Source organism: Marmota marmota, unplaced genomic scaffold, assembly GCF_001458135.2.
Source record: "Marmota marmota marmota unplaced genomic scaffold, marMar, whole genome shotgun sequence".
In the NCBI taxonomy this organism is placed as follows: Eukaryota; Metazoa; Chordata; class Mammalia; order Rodentia; family Sciuridae; genus Marmota; species Marmota marmota.
In genome coordinates, this window is record NW_025999961.1 from 14,683,786 (window position 1) to 14,702,756 (window position 18,971).

General features: G+C 33.8%; 1 protein-coding gene across 3 annotated transcripts in view; it reads left to right on the top strand.

The window, feature by feature from the left end:
• Cdh12 (cadherin 12) overlaps nucleotides 1–18,971 on the top strand; it is a 939,940-nt gene that overhangs the window by 736,716 nt on the left and 184,253 nt on the right. For all 3 annotated transcript variants that reach the window (XM_048802957.1, XM_015496396.2, XM_048802958.1), the window contains one exon: nucleotides 11,807–12,101. In XM_048802957.1, coding sequence (XP_048658914.1) covers nucleotides 11,807–12,101 — 295 coding nt within the window. The remainder of the gene's footprint in view (nucleotides 1–11,806; nucleotides 12,102–18,971) is intronic.

An 18,971-nucleotide genomic window follows, 5' to 3' on the forward strand; every position in this document is an offset into this window, starting at 1 on the left:
CATGATATTCAGTAAGGACTATTGATGAAATAATAAAATGGAGAAATTATAGTTAATATTAAAATTTGTAAATGATATCTAACTATAGTAACATGTTACTATAAGTGATTGTTATCACTTAATTTAAGACCAGAATAAATTGTATATATTTAAGTATTCTGAAAAATAATCAAATTGCCTGATATTATACATAACATTTATTTTTATTCAAAATAGAGATTATATTCCTGAATATTTGATTTAAAATACTTTATCTTCTAGTAATGTTTTGCTACCTAAAACTTGGTTTTGTGAAAAATGTTTCACAGCTTGGGAAATGTAGGAAAGAAATTATTTTAACCTTCTTCCAATTTTTTCCTTCAAAATCCTGTCATCAAGCCAGTGACCTCTCTAACTTTTATCAAAGGGATTATTAATATTTTGTGACAATCTCAAATGATAGAATATGATCTAAATTAAACAAAGTTGTAAAATATGGCAATCTGAGAAAATAGCTTTCCTGTCACATGCAACCAACCATGCATGCAATATTCAAGGGGAAAAAGAGATGAAAGAGAAGAGTGGGGGAATAGTATATATATGATTTTTTCTTTAACAAGATGTATAATATATCCTAGCACACTAATGTTAGTTGCTCCTGAACATTGCAAGCAGTCTTTGTTCTCCTTTGGTTTTCCTTAGCATATCTCAGGGGAAAGTGTGGGCTTTTTTGAAATGGATTTCTACTTTCTTAAATAGAAAGTGAAACATTTCCAGATGATAAATAGCTTTGGGTCTGTTACCTAGGCGGGGGAGTTCTCTACTCACACTGGACTGTGTAAAAGGAATTCCTAACCTTGTAAGTGATAATCATGTTGCTCAATTTGCAACAATCAAGCTAGGAAGAACAAATGAGTCCTCTCATGAGAGTAGAATGGCATAGAATGTCAAATATTCTTGGGCATTCAGTGACTTTGGGAAGAAAGAAATTTGCACTATAGCATTACTCAGTCAGAGTTATAGATCATCTTCAGGTCTGGTCTTCTTTTGTCTACAGACAACACTGTAATCACAATCTAATGTGTTTTTATCTAATCCAATAACCAATGTGATGTTCCTTAGAGCAGAATAAGTATTAATATGAAACTAAACAACTACACAAAAGGAAACATTAAGTATTTTACAGGCTTACCAATAAAGAGATAGCAAAAATCATTTGTTTTCTATGTTATAAAAGTATTTCAGTCAAAGAAATTCACTTTAAAAAATATTTTGGACAGTTTGTCTGAGTTAATCCTGCATTTAAATAAAACATGTACAATATTACTCAAGCATTGCCTACTGAACCCTATGCTTAAGTCATTCTATATTCATTTTAAACTAATAATAAGTATTACCACTTGTATGCAATTATTACAATAAAATTTCCTGAAGGAATACTGTACAAGGAATTTTTCCTTTACCTTTTAATGTATGTGTGTAGAAATGGCTGTAAAAAACATTCTCTTTTGTTCATGCTACCACTGAGCTATAACTCTAGCCCCAAAGGTGTCCTTTTCTGGTTACAAAGCTCTCCTGATTATGTAGAGCAGAATTAAGAAAAAAAAAGAGATATTTGGAAAGAGACATGGGGAATATTGAATAAGTAGTGGTTATTAAAAGATAATAAGTAATTTCATTAATTTTCTTAAATGATTTAATAGCATTTTGATTGTATAAGGTAAAGCTTTATTTTAAGTAAATCAATGTTTAAGAGTGTATAGTGAACTATTATATTTGCATTTTCTTCATTTTCTTCTAAAATGTCCACATATAAGAACAAAGCAAATGCAATACAATGTTAATATTTGTTTACTCTAGATGGTAAGAATATAGGTTATCATTCTATTATTCTTTCCGTTTTTTTATAGTTTTTAAATTTTGTTCCACATAATTTTGTTAAAGTAAAATGGTATACTGCCCACAAATATTTAACTCCTTTCCTGAGATCATCAGTAATTTGTAGTATAAGAATGAGAGTTCCAACCCATGATTTTGGTGGGAATGGCATAAGAAAGGCTAACTAATTTCTGTAAAATGACAAATAGGTAAGGGACTGGTAACTGGTCAAAAAAGCTCAGGGATTGCCGCAGTCCGGCTGCAGCAGAATAATCAGGGGGGGTGACGAACAACTTGTGTACGTTGATACAGCAGGAGTAGGAGCTGTTTATTGCAGGACAGGAGCAGTATTTATACATTCCACACAGCTTATCTAATTAACATAAACTAGATACAGCAGTCAACCAATCAGGAATCTCCACACTTAATGGCTCGCTTTTGTTACTTCTCAAACCACTCCCTCTGGCATTTTGCCAGGCACCATCCAGACTTGTTTACGAACTCTAACATTCCCCTGGCAAAATGCCAGGTGTTATTTTGACTTGTTTACAGACTCTAACATTTCCCCCTTTTGTTTAATTTAAATAACGACCATAGTGGTTTTTACAGAAACACCATAAATAACCTGCTACAAACAGAAAGGGAGGATACAAAATGCCACAATACCAAGCCAATTGATGGCTCCATGCAAGAAGCCCTTGGAAAAATTATACCAGCAATGACACTGTTAGCAAAGATACCGAGTTACAATTTGTTGTAGATTACAGTTTGTTGTCTCAGTCCAGGTAAAGCAGTGTCTCAATAGATTAACTCACAGTCCAGGTAAATCACAGTCCAGGTAAGTTCTGCAGGCAGCTAGCTTAAATCACAGTCCAGGTAAGTTCTGCAGGCAGCTAGCTTGATCCGAAGTCTCGTCTGTTTCTCAGCCGAAGTCTCGTCCGGTTTTCAGCAACACTGGAAATTCTTCCACCTTGGTCTTTACCGGCACTGGGACGAAGGCAGGAACTCCGGATGGCTAAAGAAAATCCTGTAGCATTCTACTAAGAAAACAACCTTCTGAACAATTTAGTACATTATCTCAAGGTTTTTTTGCATTTGAAATAAGCATTAATAGTGCTCATTACTCATCAGCCTCCAGGTGTGGGAGAACCATTGTAGCTTAGTTATTGGCATTGAAAATGACCAAACATCAGGGACACCAGTAGCGTCTTCTGCTGGCTGTAGTGCCTGGGCAGCCCCAGATGGCCCTGGGGAGTGTCCCGGACTCAAACTGCTACTGGGCACAGGGAGCAAGAGCCTGCGAGACTGTGCCTCCAGGTCAGGTCTAGATTTGGGCTCGCTGCAGTGGAAGAGCTAGCTCCCCGGCCAGGAGGCGGGGAAGGGCCAGTCACCGCCGCCTCTTGGAAAATCCTTGCTGCGCTGTGACCGGCTTGCACACTCGGCAGCCGCCTCTCCGCTTCACGCACCCTCCGGTAACGAAAAGTATTTAGTAATAGCCTTTTGCTGCAACTTTTTTCCTGATAATCCTTCTTCTTCTGAACTTTCTTTTTCTTTCTGACTAGAGTTCCTGGGCTCTTATCAACACATGCCCTAACTATTCTTGGTTCCACTGGGGTGCCTTCTTCCCTTAGTAATTTACTTCTCACCCCTTCCATATTTTCATCACAAAGACAATACAATACACTGAGACAAAACAAGACACAAACATACTGTATCAATCTTCTCCATTTTCTTGAAATGGCCATTTTTCCTCTCGCCCTATCTGCCTAGGGACGAGCAGATTGCTCCCGTCCTATCTATGGACGGGCAGCTTTTTTTCGTCACTTACCCCCGAGTGTCCCGGGGCTCCCCGTAACGGGCCACCATCTGCCGCAGCCCGGCTGGCTGGGCAAAATAAGCGGAGGGTGACGAATAACTTGTGTACGTTGATACAGCAGGAGTGGGAGCCGTTTATTGCAGGACAGGAGCAGTATTTATACATTCCACACAGCTTATCTAATTAGCATGAACTAGATACAGCAGTCAACCAATCAGGAATCTCCACACTTAATGGCTCGCTTTTGTTACTTCTCAAACCACTCCCTCTGGCATTTTGCCAGGCACCATCCAGACTTGTTTATGAACTCTAACATTCGCCTGGCAAAATGCCAGGTGTTATTTTGACTTGTTTACAGACTCTAACAAGGGATGCTAGATGCAAGAGTTTACATTAAGAGAGCTCCAGCAAAGTAGAGGCTACTTTGAAAAAAAAAGTCTTACAATTGTCAGCTATTATGGGCAAAAGGAATAAAGCCTGCCAGGGAAAATACAGATATTGACTGGTGTTATATACACAAATTTTTTCTCACCTGTATGAAATAATAAAGGCAGGTATAAATGATCAGAGCATGAGCAATACAGAAACTATAATTTAAAAAAGAAATTATTCTTCAGATAATCTGGGTTTAGATTAGTAGTGGAACAACACTATGGTTAAAATACCCTCACCATGTATCTGAAATTCAGAAAAAAAATCAGAGCAATGATTGGTACTCTTTCCATTAATACGAGGTCAAAATCATCATGAAAACATTTAACTCACAAATCCACAACTACAAATTATATTATGTATCTTTTAAATGAACAGAAAACTAAGAGACTAAGAGTCATCAGATATTTGAGGAATGCCAGAAATGTGATTAGCAAATATTCAGATTTCAAAACTGTAAATAAGTGTTTAAAGAACTGATCATTCAGGCAAAGTACGAAAAGTGAGAGTCCTCAAAAAAATTTCTGCAAGACAATGATATAATTCTCTAAAATGGGAACACACTCAAAGTAAAAGAAAGAAGTCTCGGGATATGTCTTTGGCTTATGTGTGTACTGACTTTGAAAATGAGAAAACATACCAATAAATTATTCTAATATAAAAGCATTTTTAAAGAAATAGACAAAAAACAAAGAAAATGAATAATGCAAGTGAAATGTATATGATATAGGGAAGATGCATGATTTCTAACATTGAACATACAAATTCTAGGTAAATAACAGTGAAAACACGATAAGGAATAATAAGGAAAATAATCATAGAAGGAAATTTCTAAATGTTGAAAAAATACATTTTTAACTGAAAATTTTACAAGTGCATATCATGTGGAAAAACACACATAAACTTAACCTGGAGAAAAATATTGAAAATTTTCAAAAAATACATACTTGGATATGATGTTCTAAATAATTAGAATACCAAGATTTAAAAAAATATATAAATAAATAGAAAAATTTAATAAATAATTAAATTAATTAAAATAAATAGAAAAAAGTCTCATTACCTATAACATGAAACATTGTGTCTTGTTTCCTAGAAATCAATGAATATACAAGAAAACATAATAATGCTTTCAAATGTATAAAGACATTTACAACTTAGAAATATGTACCCAGACAATAATTAATTATACATGACTGCAAAATAAAGGTACTTTCTGATATGCAAAAACTCCAGTCACAGAAACATTTTTAAGACATTATATGATATTGATGCTGGCAAACAAAAGAATGAACCAACTTAGAAGAAAACATAAGATGCAAGATCTGTTTCTAAATTAAGAAGATTCATAAAGAAAACTTCCAGGCTGACAATTGTGCAGCTTCTCTTATTTGGATTTGGAAAGTTTAGGCTTTCTTATGGAAGGTATGTAATGACAAGGATATTGATGTTGGCCTGAGAGACAGAATGAGATTAAGGGTATGAAAAAAATTGAATAATGTAAACAAATGAACAAAGATGATAAAATAGAAAAAAATCCATATTTAAAATGAAAACAGAAATCACCTAAGCATTGCGTATTATCCAATGATGAAACAAAAATATTTACATTATGCAATTGTTATAAAATAGTGTTAGGATTTTAAAAATATTTTAGCATCAACTTACAGAATAACCTTGGAAAACTTGTGTATCAGTAAATGTCCCCAAGAATAGTAGAAATAATAAGGTTATTAGATACACACATGGATATAGATAAATATAAATGTAGACATTGATATAGATTTGGGAAGAGATTGCTGATAAGAAATTAGCTTCATCATTATGGAAGCTGTCTAGTATTAAGACATATAATCAGCAAGCTGGGACCCAGCAAAGTTAATTTTGTGTTCCCAGGATAAATATAGGAAGCCCCAAGACCCAAGAAGAGCTAATAATTCAGTTTAAGTTCTAAGCAAAATATTTCTTTAACAACTGGGAACATAGCTCAGTTGGTAGAGTGCTTGTTTCACATGTACAAGGCCCTGAGTTCAATTCTCAGCACTGAACGAAAATAAATAAATAAAGTAATAAAAAAGAATACTTTTAAAAAGATGTGGCAGTGTCCCAAATTCTAAAACAATCAGGGAGCAGAGTTCCTTCTTATTCACAAAACTGTTAGCCTTTTGGTTCCAGTCAGGCCATAAATTGATTGGATATGGTTCACTCACATGAAGAAGGACAATCTATTTTTTTCACTCTATTGAGATAACCCAAATGTTAATCTCCTTCAAAAACTCCCTTGCAGACACACCCAGAATAATATTTAGGAATCTCATGGACCAATCAGTGGACACATACAATTAGCCATCATGGGTTGCTTAATGGGATTTACATTTTGTCTCTGTTAAACAGAGCTCTCTGTCTACTTCTTTATCAAGTCCTAAACTGCTTTCCTCAGCAACACTCATGATGTTCTGCCTCCTATGGGGCCCAAAGCAACAGAATCCCTTGGACTATGGCCTAAGGCCTCTGAAACAGTGAAAACCAAATAACTCTTCTTCCTGTATGTTGTTTTTCTGAGGTCTTTTGCTCATGGTGACAAAAGCTGACCTATGTAATAGGTAAAGAAATTAACAATGAATGTTCCCCACTTCATGTTTATTTCCATAATTTCATATAATTTAGCCTAAGAAAACATAAAACAAAACTCCCTCAAAATATTATGCTAATCACAACCTCAGAGACTAAGGCCATAGGAGAAGAGGTAAAATGAATGCTTATGAAAGTTAATACAGGGATGAATGAATGGAATTTGGAAAACAAGGAACACTTTACAAACTGGCAGCCATTTTAAAGAGCACAGAAATCAAAATTTTAAACAATATTTCAAAGGCTGCAACAATATTAAAATATTTTTTGGTAAAATTCCTTGAAAAAAAATGCTGCTTATTAGCTTTCCATTTTTATCCTCGCCTCATAACTTTTTTGATTACCTCATAAGAGCCTAACTTTAACTGTCCAGCATTGTTATTTCCATCTCCCTCTAGGAAATATTCCTAATTCTAAGTCTTAGGGTCTGCATAATGATGCATAATTAAACGTTAAATTGTTACAGATATCAGTAAGCTGGTAATTCAATGACATTTCTCTGACAGGTATGTCTACTGCACTAATGTAAAATGCATATTTTTTTACATATGGATTAATAAATAGCATTTGTTAAAAACACAATTATTGGTTTTCACACAAATACTATCATTTTAAAATCAATGGTTTTTCCTCCTAGCACACACCATGCTCGCTTCATGCCTGGTAAACATTCTCCTGTCCTGGCAAATGGAAAATGAAAACAAAATCACTGCTGGACATGGTGATACAAAAGCATTTTCCATTTTATGTGCACTTTTCAACCCATATAAAATAAGAATAAACTCCATTTTTTGCAGCAGTTTCCAAAACATAATCAGAGAGATGCTAGTAAACATTTAACTTTAGATTAGCTTTCTCAAAACTTTTGAGCACAGAAATTGAAGATTTGCTCACACTCTGCAGCTAGTCCTCAGTATCTTTTTTTAAGCCTCTCTTGGCATCTCATTTTCACGCACCATCTGAGATGACTTGGAACACATCAGAAAATAACACCACCACTTCCACAAAGCAACTGCCTGGACAGTGACTATTTCCACATCCATCATTTATGGAACTCTGTTTCTGGGAGAAATTTTATTTTAAGTGTCAATACTAAAAAATGGTATTATTGGACTTGGCTGCTTCAGTCAGTAAATGTAGTCGGCACCTACTCAGCAACAGCTTATTTTTATTACTTGGAATAAGACACATTTCTTACAGTTATTTTTAAATTGTCATAAAGGAAAATAAATTTAATTTTGGTAGAGGTATCAGCATGTATGTGTAGCTTGAAGTGACTGTAAAATGATGCATGCCCCATGATTTTATTTTTACAGTTAACACCACCCCAAAATGAGGCAAAGCATGTGAATCCTTCTACCCTAGCCCTCTTTATGCAAATGAGATTATGAAATAGCTTCACAGTGTAGGCTCAGCCTAAATTCCATTATTGAAAGGCTTGGGATAGCAGTTCTATCTATGGAGATCAATTTCTGAATCTTATTTTTCAACATCTTCTAGGATTCATAAAAATGATCATAGTTTTGGTCTTGATATTTGCCTTTTTATTTCAGAAATAAACAGAAAAAAACATACACATACACACACTCACCATATTGTTTATGAAAGAATGGATGATGTTCATTATAGCATTCAAATTCACCAAATGAATATAAGGCAGTTACTCAAAAAAATTGAAGAATTTCAAATGATATGAAAAAATAATTATAAAAATACTATTGAAATATGTCAACTCAGTTTTTTGTCAAGTGTTCATATATATTCAGAGAAATATATATGTATAAATTATAGCAAATGTATATTTGCATGTATTTTATCCTTTTCATCTGTATATTTATATTTCTATATCGCTGGAAAATATAGATAAAATAAAACAAGCTATTTGTAGGTGAGAGATGATAGATATTTTCATCTTAATTTATTCCATTTTCTATTCAAAATGTTTTATAATTCAACTAAATAAAATTTTATATTATTCAATGTGAGAGCATTATTATTTATCTCACATCAGAATTGATATAGAAAAATAGATACACTTTATACTAGTCACACATGTTCTTGAGTCAATCAGCACTGAGTAACTAATTTTAAATATTGCCTGTCAATTCAGCATAACACCTGTGATCTGCATTAAGGTTTTATCACATGTTCAACTCCTGTAAAAATTGTAATCTTTCAAGGGTTTTACATTCAACAAGTTCATTTGCAACTCAAAGATTTAATGTATTTTCAGGTATTTCTTATAAAGCTATAATCTCTATAAAACACATTTTTTAAATTAGAAGGAAAAGGTAGAAGATTGAGAATCAGCAGGTGAATCTAATTTCAATTTTGGATAGGAATGAAAACATATTTTTGTTTTTATTATGACATTTTCAAAAGAACAGTTTTGATTTCAGTTAAATGATTTTTTTTAAATTTTTACTTTGGTGTGTGGGGGCAACTCAGAGTACTTAGCAAAAACCAACTTGGAATTTTCACTCAGTTCTCAAAATATCACCACATATTCTTTGAACCATTGGCATAATGCATCCAGTTTATAAAATCATTTGCATTGCATTGAGCTTTTGCCTGTCTTGTATCTTTAGATAAATTTGAAAGCTAAAGAAATACCCACTGTATTGAATATCTTAAATAATATGGCTGAAATTTGTGAATTGAAATTCCTAAGTTCAAAAAATGATTAACTGCAGCTTGATTTTATGCTTGGAATTTCCCATGCTTCATAGCATTTCTAAAATATTATGAGGGGAAAAAAAACTTCCTCCTACAATTTATAGCAATTTTCGTCATATTTATGTAAAATGTAGAAACTTAAAGAAATATCAAATTCATATACCCTCTAATTGTTACCTTAGTCTTTTAACTATGTCCCTTAACTCTTGAAGAGAAGAATCACAGAGTTCAAGTGACTTCAAGGACCAAATCTTGGTATTCCCATAGAAAAGATTTTAATTATGTTGCACAGAGTAATGGGAATAAGCATGCAAGGGATTGGCACTGAGCTGACCTTCCCATGAGAGAATAGGGTAGCTATTGAAGAGTCTGGGTTTTTTTAAGGGGACTGAGATCCTTTCATCTTACCTCAATTTTTAATACTCCATTAAGTGGTTTGTTACCCCTTGTACAGACTTCAGAAAATCTTTGTGTGTATCCTGATGGTCACAAAGTGACTGTGACCTATTTTTGGTGATGACCTTTCACAGCAGGAGAGTTGTGAGGACCTGGTTTCAAGAGATCTTGAAACAATAGTTGCCTTAAGGGATTACAATTAACTGTCTGGAGTGTTTGGAAATACCGATTCCATTTTCCTGATTCTCACCTGCTTTGATAAAGTTTTCTGTTATCCCCAGTCCTGTGATTTATAGACTCTCTTTGATGTGTATGTCTGATGTCCTATTTCTACCAACTTACTCATGCCTGAATCCTAACACAATCAACTATAAATCCTATGCTTATGCTCATAAACAAACATATTTTCAGAGCAAGTTTTGAAGTAAATACAAATTCTAAAATGAATAAATTCATGTTAATAACATTAATTTGAAGGATAGCACTTTACTGAACCTAAACCACAACGTCAAGCTTGAAAGCTAAGATGTAGCCAATGTTGAACTTACATTTAATTGGTATTTCTAATTTGTTTCTAATACTAACTCACAGAAAGAGTAATTGCATAGAATATATGTTTATGTAATTAAAAATATTTTAAATCTCTTTTTGTGCTGCAATGTTAACAAACACAAAAGTCATTTTTTACCAAATTTTGCCAGAGAGCAGCAACTGAATGCAGATTGTAAGGCACATCCCAATGGTTATGAGCACTATAAAAGTTCAAAGTTTTTTCTTTAAGTGATCTGCTGAGGGCATTAAGCTCACAAATATAAAGTCTTGGATACTGAAATCAGAAAACTAGACAATCCTGTATGAAAATAGTTTAAAACACTTTAGGTCAGCATCTGAATGAAAGAAATATAGATGATATAATTTATAAGAATATAAATTATTGTGTAAAATAATTATACATTTATTTATATTAATCATAAGAATATGCATTAGCAATCTGTAATATGTAATATTTTAAATAAGCTGTAAAATGTAATATTTTAAGGTGATATTTGTTGTACGTATATACTTATTCTTAGACAATTTATGTTTCTCCAAATATATGTTGAGCTTCCACTTATTCTTGGACTCCAGTTTGAGCAATGCTGACCATATACCTGTGATAATTTCCCTTCTCTTTGATTCTCTCCCTTTTGGATTTCATGTGCATCTTATTCCATGCTACAATACAGTGAACTAATAATGTGTTGAAATTTAAAATAAATTAACTGAATTTATATTTATTTGAATTACAATCAACAAATATTCTATATGCATAATTAATTAGAAGAAAACTTATCTGTTAATCTGAAAAAATAACCATGAATGCTATCAATAGTTTGGTTAATATTGGATAATTCATACAATCTTGACTGGTTAAAATGAGATAATCTACCACATATAACTGAAAGATCGTATCTTTCTTTTCCAAAGAAAAAGGCTCAGTGTTTTCTGAGATTTTTCTTAACTCATCTCCTTCTATATTAGGTCATTAATTTCTACCTTTAGCTCATGTGGAAGACTAACAACTTGGTATTTATGAGCTTACTTATTTTCATATGATTATTTAATCTAAAACAATAACTATGCTTAAGATTTGTGAATAGTTTCTGATGAAAATTTTATTCCTAAAGAGATACAAAGGAACTCAACAAATATTCAAAATCAGTTACACTTACACTAGGTTTGGAGTGTGCTTCTGATCTTCAAAATGCATTTAAAAAATATAATGAACTGAAAGTAAAATCAATGAAAGGACGAATTTGTTGTCCATCTATGAAATAAGGCAAGGAACTCAAATGTGAAATTAGAATATCAAGGATCTATCTATCTATCTATCTATCTATTTACATAGGTTTTCACAGAACATTTTTTTTTCAAATTGTGACTCTTTAATAATGGCAAAATTTTTAATGGTATCCCTCTCTTCTCTCCTCTCTTTCCTTGTCTTCCCCCACCCCAAAGCTTCATTCTGACTTGGACAAGGGAGAGGGTACTGTTAAATACACCCTCTCAGGAGATGGTGCCGGGACCGTTTTTACCATTGATGAAACCACAGGCGACATTCATGCAATAAGGAGCCTGGATAGAGAAGAAAAACCTTTCTATACCCTGCGTGCACAGGCTGTAGACATAGAGACCAGGAAGCCTTTGGAGCCTGAATCAGAATTCATCATCAAAGTGCAAGATATTAATGACAATGAGCCAAAGTTTTTGGATGGACCTTATGTTGCTAGTGTTCCAGAAATGTCTCCTGTGGGTAAGTAGGCATGTGAATACTTTGTCAGATGCTAAAGAACCTCTCCAACATTCACATATTCAGGTTGATAGTATTTGTAACCCCCAAATTACTCTTCAACAGTAGAGGATGAATTAATTTTTACTTGTTTTCTCAGCATTTTCTGTTTAGTTTTTTTTTTTTTGCTCTTTATGAAGATAGCAATTAGAATATATAAAATTATTCCATGTTTTTCCATATGTTGGTGTACCTGACCTCATAACACCCCCTTATATTTGAAGTATAAAAAATATTTGTATTGAAATTTATTATACTTACCAATTCTAGACACAAACTGACTGCTGAATATAACTACCTTGTATCACCAAATACCAGAGAGAAATTATGTCTCAAGTATGCAAAACTTAACCAAAGTGTGTATTGAGTCTGATCTTAAAGAGTTCAGAAAAGTTGTGTTTTACATTATTTGTAGTATTGATAGAGATTCAAGAATGGTAAGATCATTTATTTTGTGTATATAAGTATTCCATATTAGTTATACTTCAGAACAACTAAGCAAATGATAATGTGATTTCATTATTAGAATAAATCTAGAATTTTACTATGGTAACATAATTCTTAATACTTCATATTTAATATAAATTCATATTTCCAAATCAAAGACTTTACAAACTCATATATATATGAGTTTATATATATATAAACTAAGTAGATAATTCTAACCTTAATGGCAATTTTTAATTAAAATTTTTACTCCTCAGTCACTACTGACAATTCTTCTTGTATTCTAGTTCCTATCACTTCTAGTTCCTATCACAAGCATTCACAAAACGTGTTTTTTTTTTTTTCAGTTTCTGAATGTTTAAAATTTTTATAATCAAAAAGATGGGAAAAAAAGAGACAAAGTTTCCATTTAATATTCCTGATTAAAGAAATTATCTTTTGGAACTTCCTATCACATTTGGAAGATAAAGCTATTATTTGCACATAGGTTAAACTTGAAACTTGTATTGAGCCATTGCTAATATTTCCTAATGTCTCAAAGGGCTACCACTCCCCTACAACCACTCAGGACATGCAGTGAAGATTGCACACACTGCCTTAGGGCAGAAACAGGTTAGTGGCTGTAGAACTTGTCACATAGATTTACAACAAATGCACTTGAAATTGTATGTATGACCTTATCAGGCATTCAGAGACCATATTCTCTCCTTTACCTAAGAGATCAAAGGAAAAGCTGCAGATCTCATTCATTTTCAGGTACATTTTGAGTTGTCCATTTTCTGCAGTGTTATGATTGCTGGAGATTTAGAAATGCAATAGTGAAGAAGCATGCTGTATTAGAAAATAATCTCAGGAAATGAGGTGAACTATTTTATTAATTGTGTCTTTATTTTACAGAGGGGAGAAAAGTAGAGGTAATATACTTTGAGACAAAGGCTTTTAAGAAGGCAGAGCTATTCAGTGGATAAGTAGTTTAACCCAGCCACTTTGTATAAATTAGAAATATCGACATGAGTTTGAAATGCTAAGTGACTCTATTACTAAAACAACATCCTTAAAGCAAACACACACATCTTGTTACAGTATTAGAAATTTTGTCTCATTAGATAAACAATTATGTCTTTTGTTGATTAGGATAAAGTGTAGGGCTGAAAAAGCTGAAGCCCTGCTTTAGAAAATTTGTAGCTAGTTCCTGAGAGAGAAATCAATGTGGATGATAAGGAGCAAGGTAGGTAAGTGAGAAAGCAAAGTGAATGCAGCTTTTGCAATTTTGGGGTTTAATACCATATAATATGAGATCATGAGAAATTGGAAAGATCTGTAGAAAATGAGGCTCTGTGAAATGTGCTGTCCTGTGCCATTACTGAAATTTCTATTGGTTACTCAAGAGACTCCAGTAAAATCTTAACTTGGTTTGCAACACATCCCTCCCCACCCCATGGTAGTGGGGATGGACCCAGGGTCTTCCTCGCCTACACTAGCAAGCCCTCTACCTCTGAGCTGCACCCCCCAGCCCTTTTCACTTTATTGTAAGAAAAGTTCTCACTAAGTTTCCCTGTCTTTCTTTGAATTTGTGATCCTCCTGCCTCAGTCTTGCAGCAGCTGAGATTATAGGCCTGCACCACCCTATCTACTTTCTCTGTTTTATTTTCTCTTTTTATTTGTTCTTTTTAGATATATATGACAGTAGATTTTATTTTGACATATTGTATACACATGGAGTATAACATTAAAATTAAGATTCCAGTTTTATGGATATACATGATGGTGAGAGTCCCTGACGTGTATTCATATATATATATATATTTTTTTTTATAGCAGGAGTATTTCTTTTGAACCTGAACCTATTTACATACTGTAGCTTAGCCTGGGTATTCTTGAAATACATTTATATAAGGTGCTCTTTTCAAATGAATACAGAGGTACAAGCACCACCTATGAATTAAATGTTAAAAGTAGAATACGTACCATGCATTGTTACCTTTTTTCATAATCCCCCATATATATAAGCCCCCCAAACACTGGAGAGCCAGCTTGAGCTGTGGCTTCTGTTGCTTCTCTTTTTCCATGACTAATTTAAAGCTTACCAACAACTATTGTGTATCCAGAACTTGTATTTACTGTATATACCAAGAGTTCTTGAATTCCATTCTCAAGTATGCCCATATTACCCAGTGAAATGGTTCCCTGCTTTAATAAGCAAAGAAAAGTTTATATTTTTCTCTATTTTCCTACCTACCACCCAGCACCAAACAATCTAGACAATGCTTCCTCTTATTATATTCTGGGCATATGTAAATAATTACTGGTCGAGACTGGATGGAACTCTCCCTGTTAAATTCACAATGTTAGCTATCTATGGTTGCAGCACATCTCACTGTCTGCTCTAGGTGTCTGTGTTTGAGGCATTTCCTATGAAATAACTTTCTAACTATCGAGAATGTGGCGATTTCATTTTCTTAAAAGGGAAGAAACAAATTGAAAAATGCATACAGTGAAATAGTTTATTTTGTAATACAAAAGAGAACATGAAGTATCAGTGGAATGAAGTGTCTTATACAAATGTCAATGTGTCAGTAATGAATAAGAAACCTGAAATCATGGTATTCAAATAACCGGCAATGAAATTAAGTGAAGTTAACATTACATGGAACATAAGTGTACAAAGAGAGAATGGTGGTGATCAGAACAGTTTGAGATTTTAGAGGAAAATCAATATTTAAGACTTATAACACTATGGAGTGCATTTAATTTCTTAAGTTGAAGAAAATTCTAGTGAATCTATGAATTGTTTAAGAGAAAGGTCACTCTGTTACCAACTCCTGCTATATCCAATATGCCATGGAAGTAATATTCAGAGATAAAGTGCTTTTACTTTGACCTAAGGAAATTACTTAATGATCCAGATATTCTCCAACTCAAAGCTACTCCTTGGAGACAAATTTAGACTTTATGAATGTGGTCTTAATTCTTTAAGATCACTAGAGTTACAATGAATTGCTGGAATGTGCCCTCTTTAATGTCTGATGATTATGCATCAGTAGATTATGCAGTATAAGTTACTTTCCATGGAGCACTGGAAGAATTCAAGTGTTTAAATCCATATTCACAATTGTGTTCTCTTTCTCTGCCTCAGCTAACTCATTTTGAGACAGCTGATTAGATTATTAATAACCAGGTCTCTATGACATGTTTTAGTAGTTGTCAATTCTGAATCATGAATCATAATTTATGTAGTAAAATGTGCTGCTCCCTAAGCAATACCAAGGTACTAGATAATGTAACTGGAAATTTTTGTCCTTTATTTGATTTCATCTTTAAAAAGAAAGAAAAAGAATTTTGTGCATTATTTTTATATGTTTTATTTTTTTCAATATAAAACTTAGTAAATTCTGTATCTGAGAAAATAAGAATATCTTCTAGGCTCTTTGGAAAGAAATTAATCATAATTACACTGTTTTCCTAGGGTTAGAAGCTACTAAATAAAATCTTGGGGAAACTTAATTTTAGCTTTCATTTTCAGATAATCTTAGGAGTTTGGAATGCCTATCATTGCCTTATAGTAAATATATTATATTTATATTAGATAATATAATTTGAGGATAGGGTTCCTACTGAAAACTGATCTGAAGAATAGGAATCTCTTATTAACCTTCTTAGAAAAAAAAAAGTTTAGTAGAAGTTGGTACATTGAAAAAAATTAACAACTGGCTTAATAAAAAATAATAAAAGTATTCCTTTCTTATTTTCTTATAACCATTTTTTTCACACAAAGTTTGGGGATAAATGCTAAAATAAAATTATTTAGGGTCTTTCAGAGGTTTCTGACTATAGGGTATGTACTGCATGTTTGTACTGAAAAAGAATATCTCCAGGAAGGAAAAAGTGAAGATTCTAACTATTTTTAGCATTAACTTATTACATCATTGTTGCAATTTAGAAACACATATAAATGCCCCCACTTACTTATTTTCAGAGAGATTCCAATGGGGGTGGGGAAACCCAACAAACTCTAAAATAGATATGTTGCCTTGTCTAAGTGCCTGACATAACAACTGAGAGCAGCTGCATAGCACAGGGGAGCGGGAAACTCCTGGGTGCCTGTCTGTGCCCATAAGCACTGTCCTTGTCAAGAACTCCAAGGCAGCATGTGGGCGATTCTACACATAATACATTCTCACTCTAAAACCAAAATTAGTCTTCAGGCATGGGAATTTACACTCTAATCCTTAGACCTGAGTCAGCTTTCATCAGTTGTCTCAATGAGGTGTTATATTTATAAAGTTCAAGTTCTAAATCACACATCACATTTACGTTTTATGTCTTTAGTTCCTTCAATCTGAAGCACTTCCTTGCCTTTTTCTGGCCGACATGACAGTTTTTGGAGATTTCTGGCCAGTGATTTTTTAGAATATCCCTCATTTTGAGTTTGTGTAGTTGCCTCATGTTTAAATAAAGATATATATTTTTGTGGGAGATATCAGAGAGCCAGTGCAGTATTCTTAGTGTTCCACCACCAGATAGAAGATGGTTCTGATTTGTCTCATGACTAATGACATTCCTTTATAGTAAGTGATGAAGGTTGTGTATCAATTATTTATTGCTACCTAATGCATTAACCCAAAACTTAAGAGGTATAGCCAAACTATTGGCTGAGGTTGGTTTAATCTTGGATAGGTGGGAATTTGCTCCTGTACTAAGTCGTGTGATCATTACTAGTCCTCAGTCCCTTGCTACACAGACCTCACAGGGATATACCACAGCACAGCAGCTGGTTTTCCCCAAGAGCAGCTGAGAGAGTGGGGCAGGGAGAGTGAGAGGAAGAGACAGGGAGAGAAACTGAGTCAGCAAAGAGACAAAAATAGAGAAAGAGAAACCTTGATTGAAGATATAGTTTATAATCTGATCTTGAGAGTGAGACCCCATGACTTCTGCCCTATTCTTAGAAATAAGCCCAGCCCTCATTCAGATCATGGGATGACACAAAGCCATAAACTTGAGGAAACTGATAATTTTGATCCTTTTACATTCTGCCTAACACTCTGTTGCCTCCTGTGCTGTCATGATTCTGGACATTCCTCTCCTGTAATATATATTAAGCCCTTTCTTAGACCCCAACCAGGACCTCATCATCTAAATCAAGTCCAGAATGGGACAGGGTCCTTGAATTCAGTTCATCTATATTTGAGACCTGTTAAACTACAGAATTAAGTTGCTTACCCCAGGCACAACTAGAACACGATGGTAAGGTAAGCATGATATAATTTCTGCATACAGTTCTGTGAAAAATTGGGATAATGAATAGCAATTCTGAAATCTGGGTAGTCGATGAGGAAAATAATTTGACTAGCTTTTATGCCTGGGAATAATTGTCCATGAATCTGAGGTCCACTGTCTAAGCCCTTGGTTTTCCATGTCCTACTTGCTTTTTCATAAAATACAGCAAAAACATTTTATCTATGTAAATCCCTTTTTATTTTTTTTTTTAAACTTTGAGTCAGGGTCTTGCTAAGTTGCTTAGGACCTCACTAAATTGCTAAGATTGGCTTCAAACTTGCAATCCTCCTTCTTCAACCTCCCCAGTTACTAGGATTACAGGTGTGTGCCAACATGCTTAGCTATATCGTGTATTTGAAATCACATATGGGTTTTGAATTTGTTAAGATTTCAAACCATACTTTGTTAAGAGTCCAAATACGTTTTCTTATTTCATTGGGATAGGTGATATTCTTGTTTGTGTTTTGCTTTTCTTACCAGCAAGTGAATAATTCAAATATCTTCTTCTCAAAGGTATTGGAAGTACCAAAGGGGAAAATAATGTGCACATACCACTTAACACAATCTCTGGAAAAATGCCGTCAATAAATGGGGACATGTCCTGTTCCCGAAGTGGTGAGCATTCTGAGGAGACTAGCCAGAGAAAGCCTAAATTGCAGATGTTCCTGCTAATTATCATATTCTCTTTTCTCAGTCTCTCCTTCTGACAAAAGTTCAATATTTACCATCTTCCTTTCTACAAACTAAACCAAGTTTATTTAATAACACAATGGACCTTCTATTCCAATTTACATTTGCTTTGGTGTAGAGGACTCTTTTATCTTAATATGTGGAGACAAGGTGTTGATTTGTAAGAAGCATCAATTATCAGATTACTCTTTTGCTTCACAGTCTTCTGCATGGCTTTAACACATTTGATGGAATTGAGCAGGGCCTTATGATCTCGCCTGTGTCAGCTGTGAAATGTCCACAGCACTTGGCATGGCAGAACTCTTTCAGGGCCATAGGATGTTATGACTGAGCATTCAGGGAGCATTTTATTCCTCCGTCTGATTCCCATGTTTTTATTGGTGGTGCAATTGCAAAGGTAATGCTATCGACAGATTTTGT